Source organism: Sitophilus oryzae, unplaced genomic scaffold, assembly GCF_002938485.1.
Source record: "Sitophilus oryzae breed Bouriz unplaced genomic scaffold, Soryzae_2.0 scaffold_1297_pilon_pilon, whole genome shotgun sequence".
Taxonomy (NCBI): Eukaryota; Metazoa; Arthropoda; class Insecta; order Coleoptera; family Curculionidae; genus Sitophilus; species Sitophilus oryzae.
In genome coordinates this window covers 4,029,841-4,047,184 of record NW_022145945.1, presented here as the reverse complement: position 1 = coordinate 4,047,184, position 17,344 = coordinate 4,029,841, and the positions used below count along the sequence as shown (strand labels likewise).

The 17,344-nt window shown below is 30.8% G+C and overlaps 1 protein-coding gene across 2 annotated transcripts in view; it reads left to right on the top strand.

Moving 5' to 3' along the window:
• Window positions 1-1,309: 1,309 nt before the first annotated feature.
• Window positions 1,310-17,344, top strand: part of LOC115874599 (proton-coupled amino acid transporter-like protein pathetic) — a 40,029-nt gene continuing 23,994 nt past the window's right edge. The window contains exons 1-2 of one of the 2 annotated variants that reach the window (XM_030889803.1): window positions 1,310-1,436; window positions 1,880-1,927. In XM_030889803.1, coding sequence (XP_030745663.1) covers window positions 1,892-1,927 — 36 coding nt within the window. In that variant the 5' untranslated portion in view covers window positions 1,310-1,436; window positions 1,880-1,891. Of the gene's footprint in view, window positions 1,437-1,879; window positions 1,928-6,736; window positions 7,054-17,344 lie in introns of those variants that run through there. The other variant, XM_030889802.1, reaches the window with a different exon arrangement.

Below are 17,344 nucleotides of genomic sequence, written 5' to 3'. Positions count from 1 at the left end.
TCTCCCGTCTCGAGTCCGTAAACATCAACGTGTCTATGTTTGGTTCGTATATTTTATGACAAGATGTCGGCGCAGTGTGGATGGCGTGTGCTGCCAATAGTAGGAGACCAGTGAAATCACACATGGTTAATAAAACTCATTCGCAACAACTAACTTTTGACTTTGTTGTACTTTTGTCCTTGCGGTGTGGACAATTTGTCTCAAGTTTGTCTTGTCATAATTCCCCATTTTTTGTCGCAAGTTTGTCTTGTTTTTGTCTCAAAATCGTGTTTACTTTTTGTCACCTTGATGTGGACCCGACATAAGGTTTCAATCCGCAGAATATGCAGTAAGCGCCTTCAAAACGTGATTTTAAAGGTACCAACAAGCGAGTGGAATAACTACTTAATTTTACTGTTTTTTTTCTATCCCTATAGGCAAAATATAAAAGACAACCCTAGAGGCTTGTAGTTATAAAATTTGTTAAAAAAAACATTTTTTTCCGATTATGACAAAAAATGGTATGGTGGTGGAACAAAATATAGTTTAATCCCATATAACACAACACAATCCTATAGATATCTGATATCCACCAAGGATATAGTAAATATCTTAGGGATATCCAAAAACCAGAGGAGGATATTTATGGGATATCCAGATGGAACAAAAAAAGTCATCTTCAAGACATCCCTAAGCAAACCTTTACGATTATTTGGGATATTTATAGGATAATACAAGGATGATGTTGGGAGCATTATATAATATTTTTAGGACATTATATGAGGACTATTATTTGACAATATTTACTTCATCCTTAGACATTCTATGGATATACTGCGGATATTGTGTGTTATATGGGATGTTGCATGTGTTATTTGCCATTTTTTAGAAATTTATAAAGATGATTACAGTTGAGGGTTGGAACTTTTGGTGTTACACAGCAAAATAAAAACACTAAATCACCACAATACACCAAAACACTTACTTTTACACTGGACGCGCGTTTTGCTAACCATGTTAGCATCATCAGCAGATGATTAAAAATTTATAAAGATGGCTGTAAAATCGGCTATGAGTCCCTTTTAAATTCTATCGACCAACTCTATATTTTTATTTTTCATTTTCCTTGTTAGTGAGGCCATCTCCAGCTATAAGTAACCGTAACGGAAGGTACCAAATTTGTATCACCCTGTACGGAAGTTTTATCGAACTTACATCCAGCTCGGAGTTTCATAAACTTCTATCTTTCTCTCTCACATAATACGAAACAAAGACCCCATGCTTTACAGAAATAAAGGCATTGCGCAAATTCGCGCACATGAATCCTTGTCACATTTTTTTCCGGAAATTAACAATTACGATGTCCATGCTGTAATGTACCTAATCTAACTTCGTCCTTTGTCTATTATTAACAGATATATTTTTTTAGTTTTAACCTGATGCGTTAATTTATTCAAGTAAGTATGAAAAAGCTTAGAATCGGGCGTATATTTATCGATTAGATATTGTATACGGCTGAACAGTGTTTTGAGAATGTAGTAGCTAATGTAAACATCTGGAAAAGCACGTAGAATTTGTTAAATTTTTGCTATAAACTTAAAAAATCTTTCAAAAACTTAAAAAGTATTAGGAAATATTTTAGATAAAAGTAAATACGCAACTGAATCAAAGACATCTGCGTTTTAAATTTGAATTATCATGTTATTTTTTACTATACATGTGTTTAATTTCATTTGCAGACCTTGATTTGATAAACTATTTATTTATTTTTTAGTTCTAAAGCAGTTTAAGATAACTAATTACAATAATTATTCTACATTTGAAAATTAATATGAATATATTTTTTTCGTATTTATTTGAAATAATTACTTCACTAATACAATTTGTTTTTTTTTCCTAGAGTTCACCAAAAATGAGTAGTGACACACAGCTAAACACTATAGATAATGTAGGTATATCTTTTGTATATCTCTTAAGCTCACTGCTAGTTTTAAGTTTTACAGTAAAATCTCATCACAGCAGGAATATATACAGGGTGCACGACGCATCAGTGTCCTGAAAAAACTCAATATCAGGTTTCATATACCGTACGATCCAAAAAAACGGCATCCAGTTGGCTTGGAAATGACGAACATTGACATTCCTCATATAATTTTATATATAAAATGACAGCAATCTTTATTTCATAGCCATGGGCGACGCCGTTTTTTTTTCGATAATAGGTCTGTTCTCAGAAGAATCCCTTACTAGTCAGCACGTTTCTCATTGGTTAAAATGCATAGAAACCTGATTGTTAGTCTGGTTTCTAAGCATTTCAACCAATAAGAAACGCGCTGACATGTCAGGGATTCTTCTGAGAACAGGGCCAATATTGTATGCACCGGGTGCGTCTCAAAAGTGGCTCACTCCTATAACTTTTTTATTTTTTCAGATAAAAAAACAAGATTTGGTATGTTAGTATATGGCATAAATTAGGATTGAGTGACGTATTCAATTGTTTTTGGTCATTTCCCGTTTCACCGGAAATGACTACAACTTTTGATTTTTAAATGGCACCCTCGGTATTATTTTACTTTATTCGATAGAAAATGACATTCTGAATAGAATGACATATCATACATATGTCAACTTTTGACATTTTTGCCTAATAAAAAATCATATTTTAAATTTCAATCTAGAGTGCCATGGCTATGTTAAACACACTAATTCTTGAGCAAGGAGCGTTGGAAAAATAGATTGGATTATCTAATGTTTTTAGTGTCTTGTCCTGACCAGTTAGAAAATGCTCCAATCGTATTTTCAATCATATCTCATTTTTTCCAATGGAACAAGGGTGGCTCATTAGCATATTTGGAAAAAGCATTTTTTTACGAATAATTTGATACCACACACTTGGTATTTCGTTACAAACTGCAAGTTATAATTTCAAATAAACCATATGCGAAAATGTCAAAAGATATATGATATGTCAACTTTAAGTTGACATATGATATGTCATATTCTGAGTGTTATTTTTTATCGAATAAACTAAAAAAATCCCGAAGGTGCCATTTAAAAATCAAAAATTGTAGTCATTTCCGGTGAAACAGGTGACAGAAAACAATTGAATACTTCAATCAATCCTAATTTATGTCATATACTAATATACTAAATCTCGTTTTTTTAACTGAATAAATAAAAAGTTATAGGGGTGAGCCACTTTTGAGACGCACCCGGTATATCTACGAAAATGTTCTTTTAAAAGTATGCTAAAAAATTTGGAGTGAAAATCAAAAATAGAAAGGCTGATATGTATTTTGTAAAACTACGACGCCACCCTGTATATTTATCATCAGTATTTCACAAAAATTTAACCTATCCAAAAATGTATTAAACATTCCTGTTGTAATGGGATTATGGGAATATGCTTTAATTAGTGATGTGTCTACTTCTATTTGCTTTTTGCTAAGTTGTTAGGGCTATGCCTATGCCTATGTGACCATAATAATGTAGGCGCATGGAAAATTTTGGTAGAAAGTATTGATGGACTTTAAATTATTTTATTAGGGGTATCGTAAAAAAATAACTAACAAGGGTACATTTAGCTAGGGATAATTTCAGAAAATTTTCCATTCTCTTGATTTGCATTTTATACTTCTATTATTTAGAACTAAAAAAAAAGATTTAAAAAAAAGAATATAAGTCTATGATAGTATACTCTAACTCAGTGACATCAGTCATTTTTATTTACGGAGTTCGTTAAAAATTATCGAATTACTAATATCACACTATTAAACAATAGGGGTTGATCGTAGAAGGGTAAAAATTTAGGGTTGTATGTATTTTTAATGCCACATCATAAAAAATAATAAAAAAAATTATCCAAAAAATAAAAAACAAATTTGTGGTGGACCACCATTATCATAGGGTTATGATAATGGTAATATAATATACTCTATAATAGATAATACAGTATAATAGTAATTCTATAATATTCAGTTTGGTATTGAAATATCTGATGCTCTGTCATTTTGTTTAGAAAAAATATCCGTATTTTGAGCAAAAAAAAATCTTACGTTGGTTTTATAATATTCCTAATTACTATGGGTTCATTAAAGGGTCAAGTACAAAACTATTAAAACACATTTTGGTCAAAATCCTATGACTTCCTTTAATATCATTTAGTTTCATAATATATACGGGGTGAGTCTTAAATAAGCGCAAATATTTTTGGCGGTTAGGTTCTTTCTTACTCTTCTTATAAAAGGATTTTTTTTGAAAAATTGTTTTGAATTTTTTTAAATTTTTAGTTAAAGACATAATATCTTCATAATATGGCAACCTATATGTAGTTGATTAAATTTTCAAGTAAGAAAGCCCAGAAAAGATCCAGTGGTTCTCAAAATTTAAGCGAAAAATATATTTTTTTAAATTTTCAAAGTAAAACATCTCGGTTATTTTGGACTTATTTGAAAACTGTAAAGATAGACTGTCAGATAAAAAAACGAGATTTGGTATGTTAGTATATGACATAAATTAGGACTGATTTACGTATTGAATTATTTTTGATCACCTCCTGTTTCACCGGAAATGACTACAACTTTTGATTTTTAAATGGCATCCTCGGTATATTTTTACTTTATTCGATAGAAAACTACACTCTGAATAGAATGACATATCATATGTCAACTTTTGACATTTTTGCTTATGGTTTATTTTAAATTGTAACATGCGGTTCATAACGACAATTTGACTCGAAATACCAAGTGTGTGGTATCAAATTATTCGTAAAAAAATGCTTTTTCCAAATATGCTAATGAGCCACCCTCGTTCCATTTGAAAAAATTGAGATATGATTAAAAACCATTAGACGATCAAATCTAAGGCTCCTTGATTAAACATTAGTGATTTTAACACAGCCAAGGGTCTCTCTGGAATATGTCAAAAGTTGACATATGATATGTCACTCGATTCAGAGTGTCATTTTCTATCGTATAAAGTAAAAAAAAATTCGGAGGGTGCCATTTAAAAATCAAAAGTTGTAGTCGCATTTCCGGTAAAACAGGAAGTGACTAAAAACAATTGAATACGTCAATCAATCCTAATTTATGTCATATACTAACGTACCAAATCTCGTTTTTTTATCTTAAAAAATAAAAAAGTTATAGGGGTGAGTCACTTTTGAGACGCACCCGGTATATTTCTTTTATCGAGATTTACTAGCCCTGAAAATATTTGCACTTATTTAAGACTCACCCTGTATAGATAGATAGATAGATTTTATGACACCTATTTCACTGCGTCTTTTACAGGTCTATTGTCTATTGTGATCCATTTCTTATCTCTAAGTTAGTACAAAGTAAAAATTAAAAAATACAGTTTTTTTTCAAAAAATACAAAATTTTCAAAATGTTTTTCACGAAAAAATCTCATCAATATAATACACAAGATAAACGAATTATAAAAAGGAAAATTAGAACACTCTTCAATAATTACTTAATCATGGCATATTTCACTGATCTCCCCTACTTCTTATCAGTGTATCTGTACTGATTCACATTATAGTTGACATTGCTCTCTGGAAATTTTCCATTGCTTTCCAGTCAAACAGACTGTTTGTTTCTGTAACTGTTACTAACGTAAAACACATGTTTTGGTGCAAGTTCTTTATAACAAAACAAACATATTAATGATAAGCACTGGAAAAATTACTTCAAATCTATCAGGTCTTGAAATTTGAATTAAAAACATTTGATATTTGATACAAATATATTTATTACATACTTTTGCTATATTTTTATACGGGTTATGAACGAAACTTGGAACTGTTAAATAAATCTTACTTAAAATAAGTAGGTTTGATATAGCCTGTACCACAAAAAATATGACAGAAACATTAGGATATTTGTTGTATGTCATTTGATTTATTTTTGATATTTTGATTGTTATATTGATATATCGTATTTTAAGTATAATCGATGTAGCGTATGATCGAAAAAAAACGGCGTCCAGTTGGCTTGGAAATGACATTTCTCATATAATTTTACATATAAATATAGCGATCTTCATTTCATAGCCATCGCTGACGCCATTTTTTTTTTCGATTTATATGATAATTATTTATATTAAAATAGTACAAAATATATAATTTTGAGGGTATTGGCAACACTAGCTAAAAAAATCTATTTACATTTTTAATATTTTTTTTATTTTTAATTACTAATTACTGTCACTAAATTTTTTATATTTTATTATAATTTTGTTGTTCTTATGTATAATTTCTTTTGTTTTTATTTTGTATATCTCTTCAGAGTTGTTATTGACTAAACATAGTGGCCTCTAATATACTAAAAATAAAAATGAGACACAACTGATTAAAAATAAATCTTGAAAAAACTGAAAACAGCTGCCTAAATAACAAGATGGTCGCGAATATGGAAACGCACCTTGGTAAATTAAGAAAATTAATAGAATAAAAAAAGAAAATAAATATTACAGATAAGTAAAATAAAATAATTAAAAAAATATAGAAAAACTAACAAAATAGCAGTTGTAATTATTTTACTATTAATGATCACAAAAATAATTAAAGCATACACAAGAATTTAAATATAAACATATTTAGAGACCACCCGGTATATCAGCCACACATTTTTAATTAAAAATAAACAAAACCGTATCGCGATTATGTCAAAAACAATTACGCCATTTCAAACATTTTAGCGTATTTTTTTATCTTAGTTTAATTAATATCACTTTTATCAAAGGACAACAGCACTATTATATTATTATTATGTATATGCATACTCCTGAAATATTGCGATTTTATAAATATTTTCATTGAATAATATCATTTTCCGTATTTTGTTAAGACAAAATCGAAGAGTTTATGAAATGGTGGGGGAAATGGTCAGTAATTGGTTACTTATATAGCTCATGGCGCCTTGCAGTGGACAGTAGATGCATTTCGTGATTCAGGCAAGTCTGAAGTGTATTTATACGGTGTTCATCTTTAGCGGTTTTTAGTATAAGGGGTGTATATAAAAGTGTTACATGATGAATCAATTGAAAAACAGTTACGGAAGTATAAAAGAGGTAAGTCAGAAATTATTATTCTCTATGAAAAAATATTTTAAAATGGGAAATATACAATAAGAAACAAATAAAATACATTAATAATTAATCTATTAAAAATTTAAATATTACATAAAACTATAGTTAGATAATAAATTAATTAAATGAAGTTTTTAATAAAATGAATATATTAAAATATGTATTTTTTGAAACCTGAATAAATATTTCATTTCTTTATGGACCACATCCAATATAACACAAAATCAATCGGATTTTGATATAAAATAAGAGATAACATTGTCTTATTCATTTACTGAACAAACTATATATGTTTTTTTTTTGTTTTTTGGTATAGATTTTATTTTTGGTTTATTTGGTATAGTTTTTTTGTTATCTATTTTTATAGATAATGTTTTTTTCAAAGATAATAACTATACAGTCAGTCCAAAGTAAGAATAAATGAGAATGACAGTGATTTTATGATTTTGAATTCAGAAGTTTGATGAAACTATTTTATATATTTAAAAATAATGTTTTCAATAATTTGTGAACTACGATTAGATAAGTCTTGATAAGTGGCAATGAACTTTTCTATAAAATAAAATAAATTTTTCTCGCTGATATGCAGTTGCTATTTGTTAGTTTTGGGTCTTTCTAGCAAGAAAAATAATTTAATTTTTTGACAAAAACATGTATAGTGCAGTTATTATCAAATAAGATGTGTAAGAGATAATATGGTGGGTAACTGAATTTACATCATTATTATCATGAATGATGTCTATGTCTACGTGTAATACCCACTGTATATTTTGTGCAATAATGTGCATTTTTATAGATCAGAACATGTCAATACCTATCAAAGATACCTATTGAAATGGCTAATTCAATTGTCAAAAAAAGACAAAAGTAAATGTCCATCTACTTTCAAAAGTTCAAATCGTTTAAGAACATCAAAAAGTTATTTGATTTAAGAATTTCATAATTAGGAAATTAGCCACAAGGAGTTATAATAAAGAAAAATTAAATGAAATGAACATTATTGTTGATAGATAATAAATACACACACAGTACACACACAATACTCAAGTCAATATCATCATCATCATCATTTTGATCTTATTCAACCATTTAAAATTATAGCGCTATGTTGTTTATGCGGGCTCAAGTTATCCCTGCTAATTTCATAATATCATGGTCCCATCTCATGTTCGGTCTTCTTCTAGGTCTCTTAAGGTCCTGCCCATTTCCACTTGAGGTATTTGATTCTGTGGATGACATCTCTTACCTGAGTCTTTTGTCGTATCCACTTTGTTCTTTTACGGTCTCTCTTGGTTATTACCAACCTATTTCATTCCATTGGGCGTTGTGCGAGCTGCAGTTTCCTTATGATGTCCGTTTTAAGTGTCCAGATTTCGCATATATAGGTCATCACTGGTAGTACACATTGGTCGATTGTTTTCTTCTTTAGATAAAGTGGCATTCTAGGTTTGAATATGATTGAGTTTCTTCCATAAGTACTGCATGCTAACTTAATGCTTCTGTTGATTTCTGGTAGTAGAGATCCCGAGCTGTGTATTAGCTCGGGTATTAGTTGTCCTAAATATATGTATCCTTCTACTATTTCCAGTGTGTTATTTATTAGAATGTCTTTTCTGTCCCCTAGTTCGTTGTACATTACTTTAGTTTTTGCTAAGTTTATTTTTAGACCCACTTTATTGCTGGCTGTATTTACTTCGTTAATTTGTACTTGTACTTCAGGGCTATTATGGCAATTAGGACTATGTCATCAGCGAATCTTAGATTATTGGGATATTCTACATCTATTTTTAATTCTTTGTTCGTCCAGTCTGAGTCAATAATATAAAAATACAATATTAAAAAAACAATATTTTTACATTTAAAATCATTAAGCTTTGACACAAAAACAAAAAGGAAAACTTTTCCCCTTAAAAAAACTAAAGAAATAATAGTAATGACAAAAAATCTTTTTTTTTAATATGTACAGGGTGGCTCGAATTCGACGCTCATCATTGGGATTTCGGAAACCATAAGAGATACAGGATCGGTTAAATGGAGACAAAGTTACAATTTCATGCTCAAGAAAATGCCGTATTGCATTTTTGAATTTTTTTTGCATAAAATATTCTGGTGATGGAATTTTCTGTACGAAACGTCCGCACATATTATAGTGTCTATATTTAGTGTTTTAAGAGTGATGAAAGGATTTAATTAAATTGAAAAAAAAATGAGGTCCGTATTTAAAAAAATTCAGTTGATGATGCCCATATAACACAACACAATCCTATAAATATCTTGAGGATATCCACCAAGGATATAGTAAATATCTTAGTGATATCCAAAAACCAGAGGAGAATATTTATGGGATATCCAGATGGGACAAAAAAAGTCATCTTCAAGACATCCCTACGCAAACCTTTTACGATTATTTGGGATATTTATAGGATAATACAAGGATGATGTTGGGAGCATTATAGAATATTTTTAGGACATTATATGAGGACTGTTATTTGACAATACTTCCTTCATCCTTAGTTTATAGTAAAAATGTTCGAAATTTAGTTTTATTTAGCCACATTTTGACGTTATTCATTGGATATTTTTATTAACAGCTCTAAAATATACCTACATATTATGTCAATGAATTTTGCGTCAAAATTTAGAAGTTTATTTGTAAGAGTTAAGAGCTTTCAATTTATATTATACCATCAAAAAAAAAACGGCGTTCAATTGGCTTAAAAATTACGATCGATGTCATTTCCCATATAATTTTACATACAAAATAACAGCAATCTTCATTTCCAAGCAACCTCTGACGCCGTTTTTTCGATCGTATGGTAATATACCATATTATACTACCCTTTATGGAGTCTAGCAGCAACAGTTTACATCAAAGTTAGCACACAGGGGATATAGGCATAATTTCTAACACCACACCTTCCAGAAACTCACAATTTAAACACAAAAATAGGATTTCTGTTCGAATAGATCAAACATGAAAATAGGTTCAGGGATAAAGAACAAGCGCGTTTCAACAAATTTTCACCTATAATTTTGTCATAAATTTTTCATCTTTTTCATTGGGAGACCATGAGTCGTTCGTCGTTTTTCGACATTAGTTGAGGTTAGGATAGAACTTCTGCTAGAAAAAGGCTAGAACTATGAGTATAAGAAAAAACTAAGTCAAACTCAACCAGTTTTGTTAGTTTCAGTGATTTTTAAGCCCATTCAACATCGACAAACGACCGAATTCACCTCGAATTTCACTAAATCAAAGAACTGAATAATACAGGATACAAAAACAAACAACTGTCGAGATGGATTGTGGGAAATTTTTTTGCGCGGGCGTTTTAAATTCTTTGTATTACTGGGAGTGGCCAAGCTCCTAAATAACCAGATTATCCAGAAGATACCAAGTTGCCTTGACGTAATATATATCTATCTGTATGGTTTATTGCATTTTATGTAATACAAAAAGTAGTAAATTATTTATTTTTCCTAAATTTCTAGACCATATTGTTAGGATATTTTATTATCATGAGCATGTTTGGATATCTCAGCTGGATGTACATTAGATATACGACAAAGATATCCACAGGATATTCTATTCTGAGACATCTACAGGATTTCAGGATGATAGGGGATATCCTATAGATATCTTTATAGGATGATCTTGTAGTGGGACATTCCGACATTCTATGGATATCCTGCGGATATTGTGTGTTATATGGGTGGTCGCCAGAAGCCGAAACGTCAGAGTCAATATTTAATCACACAGAGTTATAGAGCAGAAAAAGTGGCCATGAAAATGTGTTTTTCAATTTAAGTTATCTTAACAAATGAAGCCAGGAAACAATAGAAAACAAAATTGAGAATTCCGTTTTTTTTTCGAATATATTCGGAAGTATTCGGAATTTTTCAAAATGCAATACGGCATTTTATTGAGCATCAAATTGCGCAACTTTGCCTCCATTTAACCGATCCTGTATCTCTTACGGTGTCCGTATCCCAATGATGAGCGTCGAATTCGAGCCACCCTTACTTAAATAGACAATAAATATTGATCAGAGCAGAGCGAACGTATATAGAAAACCCCCTGAGAAACTTTATGAAAACCGCAATAAGCGAAAAGAAAAAAATCTAGTACCGCAAAAAAAATGAGACATTCTCACACATTTTGTCTAGTTTAATAATTCGATATGAGTTTTTTTCTTTTCAACTAAACATAATTTTTGATAGAGGAATCAATGTGATTAGAGAATTAAATCGGCGTCTAGTCTGGTCTATCATATCGTAGCATTAACCGAAGAATGACAAAATTTTCCGTCAGAACTGTGATAAGCCTCGCAGTCGCAATTTTTGTTTGTCTTGTCGGTGGAATTCGATAAATAATGATGTTACATCTGAAAAACAAAAATTATCGCCACAGACTTGACGGAACATTAGACCACTGTATCTAGTTGCAGATGAAACCGGTTTAAACACTGGCCAGTGTCAAAGATAGGTCATCAGAATCTATATAAAATTAAGTGACTGACATACTGATTAATCACGATCCTGCTCAAACCACTCAACGTAAGAAGCTCAATTTTGGCATACAAGTTGATTCTAGGGTGTAGAGTAGAGGTTCGATAAGAAGAGATTTTTCGAAATTCCAGTTCCAAGAGGGTGAAACCACCCCTCAAATATTACAATATTTTTTATTTAAAAAACGGTCAAGTTTCCGGAAAAACGCTTAAACACGTATATTTTATTTTGTTTTTTTACATATTTTAAGATTTTTTAAAAATGTATACAGGGTGTTTTGAAAAATCTGGTCATTGATTAATCACGATCCTGCTTAAAGCGCTTGACGTAAAAAGCTGATTTTTGGAAAACAGATTGACTTTAGGGTGTAGAGGTTCGATAAGAAGGGATTTTTCGAAACTCGAATTCTAAGGGGTAAACTATCCCTCAAGTATTAAAATATTTTTTATTTAAAAACCGGTGAGTTTTTCGGAAAAACTCTTAAACACGTATATTTTATTTTGTTGTTTTACATATTTTAAGATTTTTTATAAATTTATACAAGGTGTTTCATAAAATATGACCATTGAGTAATCACGATTCTGCTTCAACTGCTTGACGTTTAAAGCTGATTTTTGGCAAACGGATTGACTGTGGGGTGTAGAGGTTCGATAAGGAGGGGTTTCTCGAATCTCAAATTCCAAGAGGGTGAAAACGCCCCTCAAATATTACAATATTTGTTATTTAAAAAACGGTTAGTCTTTCGGGAAAACGCTTGGACAAGCATAATTTATTTGGTTTTTTTACATATTTTGATTTTTTTTTAAAAATCATACAGGGTGTTCCAAAAAGTTGGGTAATTTCTTAACCACGATTCTGCTTAAACTGCTTGACGTAAAAAGCTTATTTTTGGCAAACAAATTTTTCGAAAGTCAAATTCCAACAAGATGAAACTACCCCTCAAATATTACCAAGTTGTATAATAATATGGCCATATTGTTTTTTCTCATGCTGACATAAATGTGAGAAAATTTTATCCAGTTTGTATGTTAATGGAAATTCTTGCTTTGCTTTATCATCACCATTACGAATGATTAACTCGACGCGAACGAAGTCGCTGGTGCACGCTAGTCTTTTAATATGTTTGTTCTTCATATATTGTTAATGTTATGGGAAAATTTTACCCAGTCAATCAATGTGCATTGTCTTTTTTCCTATTGTTACGTATTATATTTTACCGATGAATGTATTGAGTCAATTAATAGGGCATTTTAAGCTCAATAATCATTTAAGGTTGATGGGATTGACAAACAATGTACAGTTCTGTCAATCAGAAGAAGAAACAGCAGAACATCTCTATGTCCTGCGACACCCTGACAAACTTAGAGATAAGAGGTGGAACACACTATACACAAGTCGCAGTGAAATAATAGGTGTCATCAAATATAAAAAGTAAAAAAAATTGGCGCCGGGAAGTTGAAAACCGCGTTTCGCTAGCTACTGTAATTTTGAATTTGATTTATTTGAAGCACTATATATGCGGGATTTCCATGATAATTCATATTTGAAAAATTTTATTTTTTAAAAAGTGGTAAAAACCTGGAGTGAATTTAACTTATTGATATATTATTGCTTAAGTACGTATAATATAGCGAGGTATGTAGGATAAAAGAAGAAATCCGAGAAAAATTCACATTCACAGGAATTTTTTTATGGCGAGGCCAACATTGCAATATTATAATGCTATATCTCAGTTTTTTTTTAAAATGCAATACACACTGTATATTATTTTTAGTATTTTAGATACCTACAGACTTAAAAAGCGCACATTTTTGTATTTAAAATATTTCTAAATTTTTAGCAGTTGCGGAAATAGCCTTATGTAATATAATTCGCAGTATTATACCGTATGATCGAAAAAAAACGGCGTCCAGTTGGCTGGGAAATGACGATCGATGACAGTTCCCATATAAATTTACATATAAAATGACAGCGATCTTCATTTCATAGCCAACGCTGACGCCGTTTTTTCTCGATCATACGGTACCTATTACATAAGGCTATTGCAACAGTAAATTTTTATCAAAGCGACCTCAGGCTATTTTCTCTTATATTTTACTCTGTATGTATATATATTTTACTCTCACAATTTATCTAGAAATGATTCGAAAAACTTTACCTGGGGAAGTCCTCTGATGATGCATGGTCCCTCTAAATCATCATATCAACAATAAGTCACTGCCCACTTTTTAGGTATTTACTTAACGAACAATTCACATTAAAAAACGTAGACAAAACAGTGTAATAACGGGCAGAATTAATTCAAACTCTGATTCAAACTAAGCCAAATTCCCAAATAATGCAATTCTGCATTTTCAGCCTGTCGCCTAATATCTCTCGAGCTGATCGGGAACTGATCGGGAAGTGATACATATTTTTAACGAACGGCTTTTAAGGTTCAAATTTACATTTGAGGCTCGCCTCAATACAGTCTTTTTACGCGCTACTACTCCATACATTTTATCTCTCTTCAACTAAAGGTTTTGCCTATGCTTTTTCTTTTCATTCTACAGAGTTAAGATTCCAGTGAACGCTGTCGCTCCGTCACACAGTGCTTCGTCCCATGGACAAAAATCAAAAAATAAGTTAAAATTTACTAATATCTGAATATATAATTTTATACTTATAGCAATGTATAACCATCCTGTATATTATTTTTCATAAACAGCGTTTTTGTTAGCAAATATTTTCACTAAAAATAAATTTTGCGATCATTATCTCATCAGTGAAAAGAATAACATTCATAGTAGTTCTGTATATTATGGAGTTAAAAGGGTACGTACTTAATTGAAAGCCACTATGGATATTGTTAAACAAGGTATGTACTTTAAATTTATTTCTAAACAAGTTCGTGATTGTTTAGTTTTTATTTATTTTTTAAGATGATTCTTAAATGGGTATAAAAATTTTACGTTTTCAAACTTCAAAAACGCATTTAAAAAAAACATATCAAAACATATCGTATTTATTGAATATTTTTGTTGCCATATTCATACACTTTTAATTTTTGTATAGTTCACCTGCGTCTGCTTGCGACGAACTTTATTTTATAATACTTTTCAGATGGAGTAAAATTGATAAGCAATGCCGATCTGGCTAATACTTGGCTTGATCATAAGGACAAGAACTCAAAATTATTTGTATTTCAAAAAATATGTTCTTATTAGATATTGATGAACCTTCCAGTCAAATGAGACACCACTTGTGCCTGAAAAAGTCCACTATGTTGGAGCGAAACGTCGCATAAAAAAAGTGTCTATCTTTCAATTTATCATAAAATCTCATACCCAAGAAAAGGAAAAAATAATATATGGATATGGTCTATTAAAGAGGTAACTATTAACATCCGAACCCCTCATACCGACAAAATGAACAGTAACAACGCGAAAAAGTAACATATTAGAAAATGGTACAGAAATATCTTATATGTGAGGATACTTCATCTACCTGTGATTTGGATACTATAAATTTGGAAGATTCTGTCAGCAGTGATTCTCCTGAATCAGAGTAGTTACGATCTATGCATTTTGTTGTCCTAAAGTAAATTTATAGTATCTTAGATTTTTTTTTAATTAAATATAACATTATTGTTTCTTTTTCATTAAAGAAAAACATTTTTATCTTATATTAGGCTTATATTGTAGGAATCATGTTCTAATGTTATTTCAATTCTTTTTTATCACAGGAATTTATTTAATACTTACACCGTTTTCATACTATAACTTATTATTTGCTTAGATAGAACACAGCTCCAACATTATTATTATTTATAAGATTTTTTTTTTCATAAACGTGGGACTAAGAACATCATCATTTAGTACAATGAGAGTACTCATCATTTGTGTCAAATAAACCTAGTTTGAATAAATTGCTTACAATAAAAGAGAAGTTTGGGATTTTTGTCCTCTAGAGCCATATGTTCGAAGCACTGTGCGTCAGTGCGATATACCACAATACGCTAGACAAGGAAAGGCGAGAGGCAAACCTCTGCACATATACTTCTTAAAGAACAAATGAGATGGATATACATCGTCGAGTTTGTCGCATATGGGAAAGGAAGCGCGTTAAAGGACCATCGACGTAATTTATTGTAGAATGACGGTTAAAAAATACAATTATTATTGATGCAAATAGGGAAAAAATATAAAATTGTGATTAAACATGTATCGATTAATACGTGTAATTTTTCAAATGTATTGGTGAGGCACTGCCTCATCTGCCTCATAGGACAAACCGCCCCTGGGATGGAGTCTTCCAGGTTTTTGAGTTCTGCTTTAAGTTGGTTTCCACTTGGAAATCAGAACGGTTCTGGTCCAGTTAGTGGGCTCCTTTTCTAGCTTGATCGTTTAATTTTTCATTGCCTTACTTTACGAAGACTTTATTTTCTTTGCATAAACTGATCAAGTTACAGGAATTCAACTTACTTGAAATAATATTCCGTGTTCATTTGACATCAGAAATCTTCTGCTAGTTGCTTAAAAATGGTGGCAGTATGCAATTATCTCAAAAACTGCGACTTTGACTGATTTTGATGTTATTACAAATTTTGTTGCAAATATTACTCCTAATCTTAAATTGAAAACCGCGTTTCGCTAGCTACTGTAATTTTGGAGTTACGATTCTTTAAAATTTTTAACCCCTTCCCATACCCCCTTACCAACCCCCCACCCCCACCAAAAACTAATGGCCAGATTCTCGGGTGCCACAGTATTTTTGTGCCAAATTTGGTTAAACTCAGTTTAGCGGTTTTTGAGTTATCGTGTTACAGACAGACGGACAGACAGACAGACACCATGAAAATATTTTGTATTTAGGTCATTTATGACCCAAATAACTCATTTTGAGTGAAATTAAAAAAACTTTTTTTTGCCGCTCTTAATAGCCTACCATACCTTTTGGTATGGTCGGCTAAAAATAGCGAGGGTGCTATTTAAAAAACGAAAGTTGTAGTCATTGCCGGTGAAACAGTAAGTGACCAAAAACAATTGAATACGTCAATCAATCCTAATTTATGCCATATACTGACATACCAAATCTCGTTTTTTTAACTGAAAAAATAAAAAAGTTATAGGGGTGAGACGCAGCCGGTATACAGGGTGAGTCTTTAATAAGTGGAAATATTTTCAGGACTAGTAAATCTCGATAAAAGAAATATATTTTCCCTTTACAGTTTTTCAAATAAGTCCAAAATAACCGAGATATTTGACTTTGAAAATGTCAAAAAATGTTTTTTTTTTCGCTTATATTTTTTAGCAGTGGGGATCTTTTGTGGGTATTCTTTCTTGTATATTTAATCTAGGTACTGATTGGTACTGCCTATGTTGCCATAATATAATGAAATTATTTTTTTGACTAAAAAGTAAAAAAATCCAACATTTCGTAATTTTTTTTTTCCCCGAAAAAACAGTCATAGTTGTGTTTCTGGGTTCGAGATATATACTACCCTTAAAAGTATTTGCACTTATTTAAGGCTCGCTCTGTATATAATAAGAAATAATAAAATTTAGTAATTCAATCATTGTGGTTATAAAATGGGTCTTGCTGTTAGTAACAACTAAACACAATTAAACTTTTGACATCGCTTTAAGTAAATAAAGTGAACTTTCTCCTACTCATACAGAGTATACAATTTCGATACCCAGCCTAACACAAAAGTGAATGGATTTGTTAGTTTGTTGTTATTTTTCTAGACAAAATAAAGTTTGAGTTCTTAGTTTAATGTTTTTTT